The 11349-nt window shown below is 42.3% G+C and overlaps 1 protein-coding gene across 1 annotated transcript; it reads right to left on the reverse strand.

Annotated features, from left to right (window-relative positions):
• Positions 1 to 8276: 8276 nt before the first annotated feature.
• On the reverse strand, positions 8277 to 9770 carry LOC125868497 (uncharacterized). The gene is given in 6 exon segments (XM_049549127.1): positions 8277 to 8657; positions 8660 to 8818; positions 9153 to 9220; positions 9223 to 9384; positions 9505 to 9556; positions 9636 to 9770. Coding segments are annotated over 6 exon segments (912 nt in total). The 3' UTR covers positions 8277 to 8321.
• Positions 9771 to 11349: the final 1579 nt, after the last annotated feature.

Here is an 11349-nt window from a genome sequence, read left to right on the forward strand (position 1 = left end):
GTATATTGATAGTTCCAGGGAAAAGCGAATAAGAGACTATATCGGGACTAGTAAGGTACAAATTACGAAAGCGATGTTTTCATCCCACTAGAAATATGACAATACAATAAGGACAAAGGGGAAGGGAAAAGAATGGAAAGCACTAACCTATATTCGCAGCTTTAGGGGTACAGATCTAAAAATCATATTTAAATCCCTTCGCTAAAGGTTTCACTCTATAATCTGATGAGTCAGCACGGAAAGCAAACTCGAGAAAGGTGAAAATAAGACTTCTATTCCGACTGTTCAGCTATTCCATGTTGAAAGAGGTGGTACTATAGAGGGACTCATTTCTTGCTAGGGTTGAAGGGAGTCGAACCAATCTATCATTCAAGGTAACAGGGTATTAAGAAAATTGGCATGGGGTTTTGTACCTTATACTGTTAAAAGTGACACTAAATTACATATAATAAGAGCACGTCTTTACTTCATGTCTTTTCGGTTAGATAATGGACGACGATAAGTCACCGCCCAGTAGTGCTCTCTGAGCTTGATTGCTCCGAGTGGTAGGTCACAATCTAAATTTCAAATTGAAAAGTGGAAAGCAATAAGTTGAACGGGTAAGAGAATGCTTTAACCGATTGAAAGCATGATAGGCGTCACTAACGGTATAGCGAATGGGGCATTTAACTTTAACTCACTGGTAGGACAGATAACGTTTGTGCTTTAAGTTAGCCTATAGAAGTGGAAATTCAACCTATATTTATTTCCAACTACAGGTAAAGGCATTTTTCGCTTCACCAGAATCCGATGTCAATTGGATACCACTTGGTAGTTCCTCATCGTACATTGACTGACTCCTTATGGGGTTGAAAACAGCGCTCTGAAACCGGTGGGAAAGAAAAGCGCAATCCATTTTTGTTGGTAACAAACCTTAAGTGGGGTTTATTCGTCTCTAATGAAAAGAAACGATAGTAGGAAATATACCCTACATTTCAGAGAGTTGAAATATCACTCATAGATTCAGAACAGTTGAATAGGACTGTGTTAGTTGCATCGAAGAAGTACTTCCTGGAGCGAGTAAGGCATAGGGCCATGCCTTAGGAAGCGAAGGTGCCCTCTATTGCTTTAAACTAAATAGTACGAACCTGCAGCGAAAGCAGCCTTAACGACCATTAGCGACTTAAAATAGAAAGAAATAGGAAAGTGGCCATAAGCCCTCCGATCGAGTAGTAAGACAAATGGAAAGGTTGAACAACACTACATTCCAGACCTGACTGAGAAAGAGCGTTAATAGTGGCGTGTGTCAAATAGGGAACCGAGTTCGCACTCCCATGTTGCCCAACACAACAAAAGGGCTTTACTTTCAGTAACTTCTTTCACTCGTTATGTCATCTCATTTCAGCCTTCAACCGCATTTACAACACAATTTTTCTCCAAACGAGAAGCTTTGTCTAGCTGTTCACTCACTCTCGATGGTCTGCCATTTAGTTCGTTCGTTGTAGCAGAGCGAAAAATGTGACAATGGAAGGTAGTTGCATGCATCATCAAAGAAAAGAGATTAACATCCGACAGGTCCTTGTCCTTTCCATCCGGAGGTGGCGTTGATCCAGCTAATGAGCAACTGCTTCATCTTTATGCACTTAGTGTACTAAGGATTTGAGGACTACTTTTAATTGTATGTGAATTGGTTGGGCTGAAGCGACAGAGAACTTCTCGGTAGAGGTAGTCAACATAAGAGATAGAAAGTTGCAATTCGGTTAAAAGATAGTAGCATGATAGCTTTTCCTCGATCTCAGTCCATTCAATCAAGCCAGAAGGCAAACCGGTGTAACTCCTAAAGCCCTTGTTGATTTAGTCAAAGAAGTGACCCTGCAACGGCAAGAGAAAATGCATTATCCATACCATCATGGGACACCAGAAAAAGAAGTGCTGCTAAGCCAGATAAAAAGTCTTGGAACACCAAGACAGTAGAACGTGCGGCTACTGGAACAGGATAAGGCAATGGTACAATCGTGGAATAAAAGTTGTGCCTTGACGAGAAGCCTCACATCTAGCATGTGGATTCCAATTCCAAAGCAAAAAAATTACTGGTTGATGACCTTCTTTACACCTATTGTTTAGAAGTCTCGGGCTCAAACAGAATGAATACAATCTGGGATAAAACTCCTTGCACGAGGAAGTCCAAGCTGGGATTGGGGAATCAGAAAGAAGTCACAGTCCGGGTGGGAAACTCTTCGAGTGCATCAGGCTCTTCTTTTGTAGCTTTATTACAAGATCCAGCAGTAGAAAGATGTTGTATCAAAAAGGTGGGTTAGTAGCCTAGTGACATCCTAAATCAAATTACTTTAGTCCCTTCGAAAGTAGGGCCTTCCTTAGGGCGGGCAAAAAATAAAGTACAGAATAAATGGGGATAGCTTAGCAGGTAGGTACCACTACTATCACGAAAGAAAGCAACTCGAAAAAAGAAGCCCCTAATTTAAGAGGCTGGTGAAATGTGTGAGATCCGATTCACTGTCTTAGTCTGCCTCTTGTTCGAATGTATCACCTACTTCATTGGAAGAGTTCTATCCCTCAACGGGAGCAACGAAGGACTGGTTAGGCCCCTTCTATTCCGTTCTTTGTTCGTAGTGAACTGGACACAGTTAGCCCATCATTATCTCTTCGACTTATCTCAAGAACCCCTATAGTGTTGAATACAAACAAACTTCTCCTTGCTCTTAGCTTCTTTCTCCACGTCACCTGATATAACAAGCGAACCTGAAAGACCGAAAAGATCTGTTTAAAAGTCTCTTGTGAGACTTTTTCAAAATAAAGATTGGGCCATAGACTGGACGATAGAGGGTAATCGTGATATATTGACAAATTTTGGAATCTTAATCCAAATTAGATTAGTATTCGAATGTTGAATAAGAGGCGGACCCCGGTAGGACGGGGAGACAAAGATAAAGATGGTGGGCATAGCCAGCCCTGTAGGTGGAGATACACGAAGACCACACACATATATGTTTTGAATCTATATCCCACGCTCATCAGCTCTTCAAAAAGAGAAGGACTCCCTGGATTCTATAAAGAAGCTGCACAATGGCTGGGCCAGAGGATCCACATTTCAATATTATCTTGAGAATTAGAGAGCTAATGAGAAGGGATTGAAGGTGTGAATTGAGACATATTTTGAGGGAAGGCGATGTGAAGATGTGTTGGCTAATCAAAGTATCAGTCTTGCTCCTGGCTTAACCATCCTACGTGACCCCCTACTGCAATCATACAGTGGAAAAAGAATGATAACTTAGGAGCGATGACACCTAGAGTTATGAAAGTGATTTAGAGCGTATAGCTTTAACATGTTCCAAAAAAGGAAGTATACATCTCTCTCCCTCACGTATATTTTCCACAGGGGGAGAACATAGTTTGACGCCGGAATCAGTCCATTTATAGACTTAAACAAGCGTCCCAAAATGGGTTAGCCAAGTTTGCTTCTATGGATGCTGGTTTTCTTCAATCCCAGGCAGTCCCTTTTTACTCGTCAACGTGGAAACTATTCTATTTTTTCTTTTAGTATATATTGATGAAATTGTAATCATCGGTAAATATATTCAATTCATCATATCAAACCGTTGATTTGGGGATAGAGGTGAGGGAGGAAGAGTATCGGGAGTGGTATATTCCCAGGGCCTTCAGATCTTTCTTTTTCTATTCTCCAGCAGCTCTAGGAGTTCCCGTTCTCGCTTTTCTTCATCTTCCAAGCTTGAAGCTCGCCTGCTTTGAGAGAGGAGAGACAACCATTTAATTCATGACAATGGAGAAAAGTACTATATGCTTTATGTTTCCTATGTAATTACTACAGCTAATAAGCTATGCATGATGATATGTGATGCATGCTTTGACTTCAAAGACTTGATAGGTCCTTTTGGTCAATTTCCAGTTGATTGCCTAAACCTATCGATTGAGTGAGTTAGAAAAGAATGTATTAGAAGGCTACAACTTTATAAGTTTCGCGTCTTATTTTTTTGCGTGTCTATTATTTATTTAGGTGCAATGAGCCTAAGCGGTTCAAGCTATTATATTCCGAGCCTGCTCTCCATTTCTACCGTTGATGCAATAGAAGCTCTTAATGCAATATATGGTGGTGAAGACATTCCCACTTCTACAATTGGAGTTGACAGTACTAGTTATATTAGAGTAAGAGCTCTTGCTGGAATAACCAGTGCTACTTACTTGACTGTTGGAGGAGAAACCACTGTTAGAAATGTTCACGAAGAAGCTCCTCTTTCATCTGCAGGTATAGACTTCTTTGGATCTTATCCGCTTCAAAGGTTAATCAATAGGTAAATTCATATTTTTTTCATCTTCCTCTAAAAAAAGATTTTTCATTGGCATCTTCTATTCAAAAGGATCTTACTCAATTCCATAGAAACTTAAGTTCTACCCCAGTTTTTTTCTTTTCAGGCAAAATTGTTGGGACAGACTTTTTATAGGGATTCAAGCTTGCGAAATGCTTTATCATTCTTACTGAAGAGTAAAACTCAATTGGCTTTTGACATAGCTATGAAGCAAGTCTATGCGGAAAGGATAGGAAAAATCTCTATACGATATGCGAGTTGTTGGTGGAATATGAGTAAGGACTTTGTTTGCCCAAGTCCCTTGCTTGAAGGACTATCGCACTTTCAGTGGTACTGAGACTGTCCCTACCACTACCATTTATCAAGCTGGTTTATAAGAGTTCTGGCTTTTCCAACCGGACAAATTTCTAGGGAATAAAATGGTTTTCCCCTATTATATTTATATGCGGTCCTAACCTTGATACTCTTACTTCCACTAGCAGGAGAACTTTTGCTCGTAACTTACACCTAGGGATATAATCTTACATCTTGAAGCGAGCTATTTTAACTGCCAAAGGAGCGGGGCAACTCGAGTAAGACGAGAGGCAGGGATGTAATTTCAAGGAGGCTTGACCGGACCCAAGAAACGGATAGAAGACAGGCCCCAGTGTGATACCTCATGCAAGTTATAGTTAATGACATGAAAGAAGTCACTAGTTTCTTGCTATCGAGCGTGCCTTAGCCTTAGTTTATAAGGAAGCTTTATCGTACTTAGAAAATAATGGTTCTAAAGTAGGTGTCAAGCTGAGAAAAGGCGGAGAACTTTGGAATTCAAGAAAAGAAAGGCATTGCTCAATACATTTATTCTATACAATAGGAATTCCAAGCCGTAAAGAGCAATGCAAATTCCGAATTCGATTATTTTGCCTCTCTTTGCTTCAGAGGCAGTTTCAAGTTTAAGCCGATCCTCGAAGTCCAATAAAAGGTCACTCCTCATCCCAATCTTATTAAAGGAGGAAGTAAACAAATCAAGGTTTCTATGTACTTTTGTTATGGAGGTTGCGAGCAGGGGATATGGCGGAGAGGCCGGCTCCATATGACCCCGGTTGGCTGTCGAAGATGAACCATCACCTTGGTCTCCAAATAAGTTTTTTTAATAGTCAAAAGCACCTAAAAACAATGAATAAGTTGGAGATGAGGGTGATGAGTTGGGATCCTTTAAGGCGGGGGCACGGGGTTATGGTCTTGTTACTTTATGTTTCGAAGTCAAGTGATCCCTCGATCAAGTCCTAACTAGATATATCTTAAAAGAAGAAGAGAAATCATTTGGATTTGAGGCTAAGCCCCTCTTCTTAGAGTAAAGTGGTTTTCAATCCCTCTCCGCCATTACGGAGTTCCTCTGCTCTAATCTCTTAAACAGTAGGTCAGCTGACTGAGGATTTAGTATTGATTCATGCAAAGATGCTCCTTTGAAGTTTGAGTAAGGAATTTTCCACCTCATCACCCTGAAGAGCAGTGGCTCTGTTGATTTGCACGCCTATAGAGAGAGACTCCAAAAGTCCTGACGCTCAATCAAAAGAAAGAGCAATCAACTATATGCTTAACTCATTCTCTAGGAATTCGTAGACACAAAGAGAGCGTACGAGCTAATATTTAACTAGAGGGAAAGCTGGCGAAAAGCATAGAGTGTGCGTGCTATGCTCTCGCCCTCCTTCCATCCCCGAAGCTGAGGCAGGAGAAAATGCATAATTCCCAGGTGTCGTAGGTTACCTTTCTATCTTCCTCCCCTGTGACGTTCCCAAAGCGATCATTATCCTTTTCTTGCTTTCTTCTTGTCTTTAATTTCTATAGAAGTGCTTTATATCAAGTATAGTTGGTCAGAATGAAGCGTTAGTAGATATAACAAGTGATCCGGGGATGCGGCTGGGGTATAGCAAGTCTGGACGCCGATCATGAAAGAGCATTTTCTGGTAGCAACACTATACCTTAGTATCTCTCTAACTTCCAGACTACATAAAACGTAGTTAGTAGAGGTCAATTTGTCTGGCGTTTCCTCGTGTAAAGAACTACTTTCGCATCGACTCTCTCACGTTAGGTAATTACCGAGGCGAAAGCTTCTCTCTCAGAATTAACTTTCCTCACCACCTTAGTGGAACTAGTCTAAAAAACTTTCACTTGAACTGCCAAGACTCATTTTTTTGCGGGAAGGCCCTTATAGAATTACGTTTCACGTCTCTTTATTACTTTCTCGATCAGTGCCTTGGATCGACAACTGGGCTCCGAAGCATTACTACCACGGCTACTATCGAACCGAGCGCAAAGAAGGAAAAGAACGGACTAAAGCGAGGAGTTCATTAGCCATACAGAGTTAACGAGGATGGGGTCAACCTCTTTCATGACCCATGGCCCTAGTGTGTCATTTGGTTAGCATTTATAGAACAAAATAACTAGCGTTGCTTTTTCGATAGGGAAAGAGACAGGGGAGGGGGAGTTGGCTATAATTGAGACAATTCGGATCGACGATATAGAATATTTCAATATAGTTAACAACTTTTTTCACCGTGAGAAGGCTGAAAAGGAAGCTCGAACAAAGTGAGAGGGTGGATGTAATTCAGCTTAAACGAAGTGAGAGTGCTGAAAAGAAAGCTCGACCTATAGGGAAAGGGAGGTCATTCAGAAACTGCTGGCACCAGAACGAGGGGGCGGCTCTAGAGGCGCTGCCGCAGGCGCCAACACAGACATAAATTTCCCACCCCGCACCTAATCAAAAAGAGTGTGCGGGACTTCGAAGGGACATTCACACTGTAATTCGTAAGCAACTTCACGAGAACATTGTGAAAGAGGGAAATGGCGGTTGTCCGTGCACTTTCTGAAAATGGGAAATATAGTCCAGTGCTGCAAAGGCGATAATACCTTACGATCTAGAGATATCCTCGGAGACGGATACGAAAACCCTCCGTAGATGGGTGGAGAATATAAGGGGGCACTTTGTCTCCTAAAGCTACTCTTTAGGGAATACCGACCAAATTACTATGTCTGCCGACTTCTTTCATAAAAGAGCTGTTATTCTCGACTGACATTGAAGTCTCTCGCGTGGGTGAAGGAGATGCATTTCTGGTACTGGTGGTATTAGACAAGCTCTAAGGGAATAATCTCTTTTTTATTTCTGTATTTCTTTCCCATAACGACTAAGAACAGGCAAATCCAAAATTTCACTTAGGGACAAAAGGGAGAAGGTTGTGAAAGTGGCCTCGTAATCCATACCTCCAGTCGGATGAATGGAGGACTGACCGACCTGGGTTTTCACTAGCGTTGGCGAGTTCTGGAGTGCCTGTCAAAGGCTCTAGTCCATACCCCGGGTTGATCATCACCACCTGTACCTCACGTCTCAGCAGAGTGGTATGTGTAACCCTCCTGTTGTTCCATTCAACTACATTTTTCCTTTAATCCATTGCTTAAAAGAACGCAACTGCGAGGGACAACCCGCCCATACAGCCAGCGGGGAGGATGGTACTACTAGCAAAGACCGTCTGGTGAAAATGCCACAGGTGCAAAGCATGGTAGGCCCGCACTGGGGGAGGATACCATAGGAAGGAAAGGGAGCCCAGACGGTGGAAGACCCAGGTGAGGTCGGGTCATTTGACTAAAATAGAAGGCTTTTCCCTATTAGAAAAGGCCCTACGGAGTAAGGGAAAATGGATGAATTCTTAAAAAAAGAGGGAGCGAGCCTATACAAAATAGAAAATTAAATAAAGAAAATTCCATTAATAGATAGAGTCAACGGTACAAAAGACGGTGCTGCCTACACATGAATTTGCTTCTGAGGTTGAGCAGTCTCAATTTCACTATAGGATTTGTGAATGAATGTTGGGTCGGGCCACCTCGAATGGCGTGAGTCGCATGCGAGGAGACCTGCATGTATGGATTTTAGGGGGATCTGGTCGATAAACCGGTCGGCGCCCACCCGACTAGAGGGACTGAGAAATTAATTGAGTACAAAACTTATCTTTAAGCTTTACCTTATTCTGATCGTTCAGAGGGCGATAACGGGGTCACTGAATGAAGTCCTCTGTTTTTTTCGGAGGTGCTGACCCGCATCGAGGCAGAGATGACTAAGTGACAAATGGAATATGGCTACTACAACAACATGTCATAAAAGGAGATAACAGATGGATCCAATGACCCACTAAGACTACATCCCCGAGCGGCAGTCAAACGCGGTCGTGAATGTGAGATTCCAGTGAAATGATCGGCCAGACAGAGGCTAGGGCTCCTTCCTTCCCACCACGTCCTTCCTTGTGTGTCGGAGATATAAAGCATGTGTACTGAAAAAGAATAGGAAATGGATCGATCTATTCTATTGTGAAGCATTCGAAGCATAACTACACACTCACATGATCTTTGCCGAGAGATAGCACAATTCGGTGGAACCGGTGAACTACACTTGCTTCTGGATAGATGTGTAGGCCAGAGAGCTCGTGGTACCTGCTGCCCACCCTTCCTATTCTACTTTGAGAACCGTGTGGACAGAGAGTGGGCAGAAGAGAAGGAGGTCCTCATACAGAGCCGCACACTTACTTGAGCAGTGCGGGAAATTGGGAAATAGGTCGAATAAACACCTTTGGGGCCAAAAAAATAACAGACGAAGGTTTACTTAGATAGGGCTTTGATTGGTCTTTTTTTTTCTTAGTGATTGGAAAGGAGGGTGTCTCGGTATGTTATAGAAAGGGAAGGAATGGGAAATCATCAAGGATGACTTCTTTGTTGGTGGAACGAAGGGCTAAATAATGAGAGTGATTCTATGAGGCGGTCCGGATTTCCAATCGTGAGGAAACTGGTCGAGATAGATGACAACACCTTTTTCCCCTCTTCCTTACCTGTAGGGCAATCTTCTCTTATGGCCTTCACCCCTTTCCCGGAAATAGAGAGCCAAGCCCCTTTCTGATCCATTCATTTATGCAAGTAAGGAGGATCCAGAGCGTTAGCCCACCTATTCGAGGATGGATGGCCGCGGCCCACAAGCATCCACCCTTTCTTTTGTTCTTCCTACGGTTTGCGTCCACGAAAGTGCCACTTAGGATTCCTACATATATTCCAAAGGCACTACTTCAATTCAAGCGAAAGCCCCCCCTTCTAGTTCATAACTTAAAAAAGATATAAACAAAATACCAAAGTGGGTGCGGGAACAATACGCTTTGGTTACCGGCGAAGGCTTCCAAAGGCGACCAACTTTCCATACTAGTTCTTACCTTACACTGCCATTTTTCCAATATTATTGAATAGCATGGCCTAGGGCTAAGATAACTAAAGTTGGAGAGTTGTGTTATGGATGACCTTATTGCATTGTTCAGAGAACACTTTTGTATGTGATGCAAGTGAACATCAATGAAAAAGTTGTCGTAAAGTTTCGTTCTTCATTCCGTCGTCGACCCTATCTATATTTCTATGATGGCCCAAGAACACACCCATTCTTCAGCCGTAAAGAGACTTTTGAATTGTGAGGTACCATTACGAACTCAATATATATGAGTATTATTCCGTGAAATAACTCGAATTTCAAATCATTTACTTGCTTTAACTATTCATGCTATCGATGTAGAAGCATCAACTCCGTTCCTGTGAACTTTTTAGGAGAGGGAGAAATTTTTCAAATTCTATGATAGGGTCTCGGGAGCCAGGATGCATGCCAGTTTCATATGACTAGGTGGAGTGGCACAAGATCTGCCTATTGTCTTATGTATAGATATTGATTCATTAAAACACCAATTTGTTTCTTGTATCGCCGAATTAGAAGAGATGTGAACCGACAACAGTATCTGGAAACAACGATTAGTGGATATTAGTACTGTCACTACACAGCAAGTTAAGGATTGGGGAATCAGTGGTGTAATGTTAAGAGGTTCTGGGGTATGCTAGGATTTGCGAAAAATAGCAGCTTACGATGTTCATGACCAATTGGATTATGGAATACCAGTAGGTACTAGAGGAGATCACTATGATCGTTATGGTATTCGTATCAAAGAGATGCGACAAAGTGTTCAGATCATTGTGCAATGTCTTGATCAAATGTCTAGTGGCATGATCAAACCCGATGATCGTAAGTTATATCCTCTAGCACAATCTCAAATGAAACTATCCATGGAATCGTGCGCCATGTGAAATTTATATCATCGCCATTCTTAACCAAGATTCAGGTTAAGCTCCGTGTCGGAACCTTATGGGGTTAGGAGTAAAGCATCCCGAGGTTGGCCATCTCGTTGAGCGTGGAGAAACATTGGGAACCCCAATTTTTTTTTGAGAGATTTCTTTTTCCATCCGCCCTCCCCGGCATAGCACTTCGCTTCCGATTCTTTGGAAGAATGAACTTACGTCTCCCCTCTTCATTGATTTGGGGGAAGGAAATCGTCTACCAGTTGGAAAGCTATACATCAAGTAAGTGGTTTGATGAGGATAATTAAGCTGACACGCCGGAGTTAGATGCTGTCACAACATAGTAGTGCCTTACTGCACCTCAGGCGGACGTGCGGTATAGTTCGTGGTGGTGCTTCAGGATTCCAATGTACTGCGTCCAAGATCAGAACGAGTTTGCCAGTGGACCACTGTCATCCCATTCTTGAGTGAGCTGGAGTGCAGCCATCTTATCCACTAAACTAGCTAGAAGCTATCGCTTCGGGTCGAAGCACTAAAAGAAAAGGACCACGATACACGGCGGCATAGGAGCCATGGGACCTCGTAGTAGTAAAGGGAAAATGGAAGTATGCTCCTGCGCACTAGCAGAAAAGACCCTTTCCCTTTTTAATAATAATAAATAAGGTAAGATTTATAGCTCCAACCTAGTCAAGGGGCTTTTATGCCGTTTGAATAGGTTGGGTTGCTGGATAGGGGATTCTCGTAGTAGGTTGGACCAAAATCTAGCCGAGAGAGGGCAGTCTTTAGAAACAACTAGTTGGGAATGCAAGATAATGCTTCACGTTTTCTCATCTTCTTTCCGCCCTAGGAGTTGCACAAAAAGAGGTATTAGCATTATTGACCCAATGATAAAGCACTA

The sequence above is a fragment of the Solanum stenotomum genome, chromosome 6, assembly GCF_019186545.1.
Source record: "Solanum stenotomum isolate F172 chromosome 6, ASM1918654v1, whole genome shotgun sequence".
In the NCBI taxonomy this organism is placed as follows: Eukaryota; Viridiplantae; Streptophyta; class Magnoliopsida; order Solanales; family Solanaceae; genus Solanum; species Solanum stenotomum.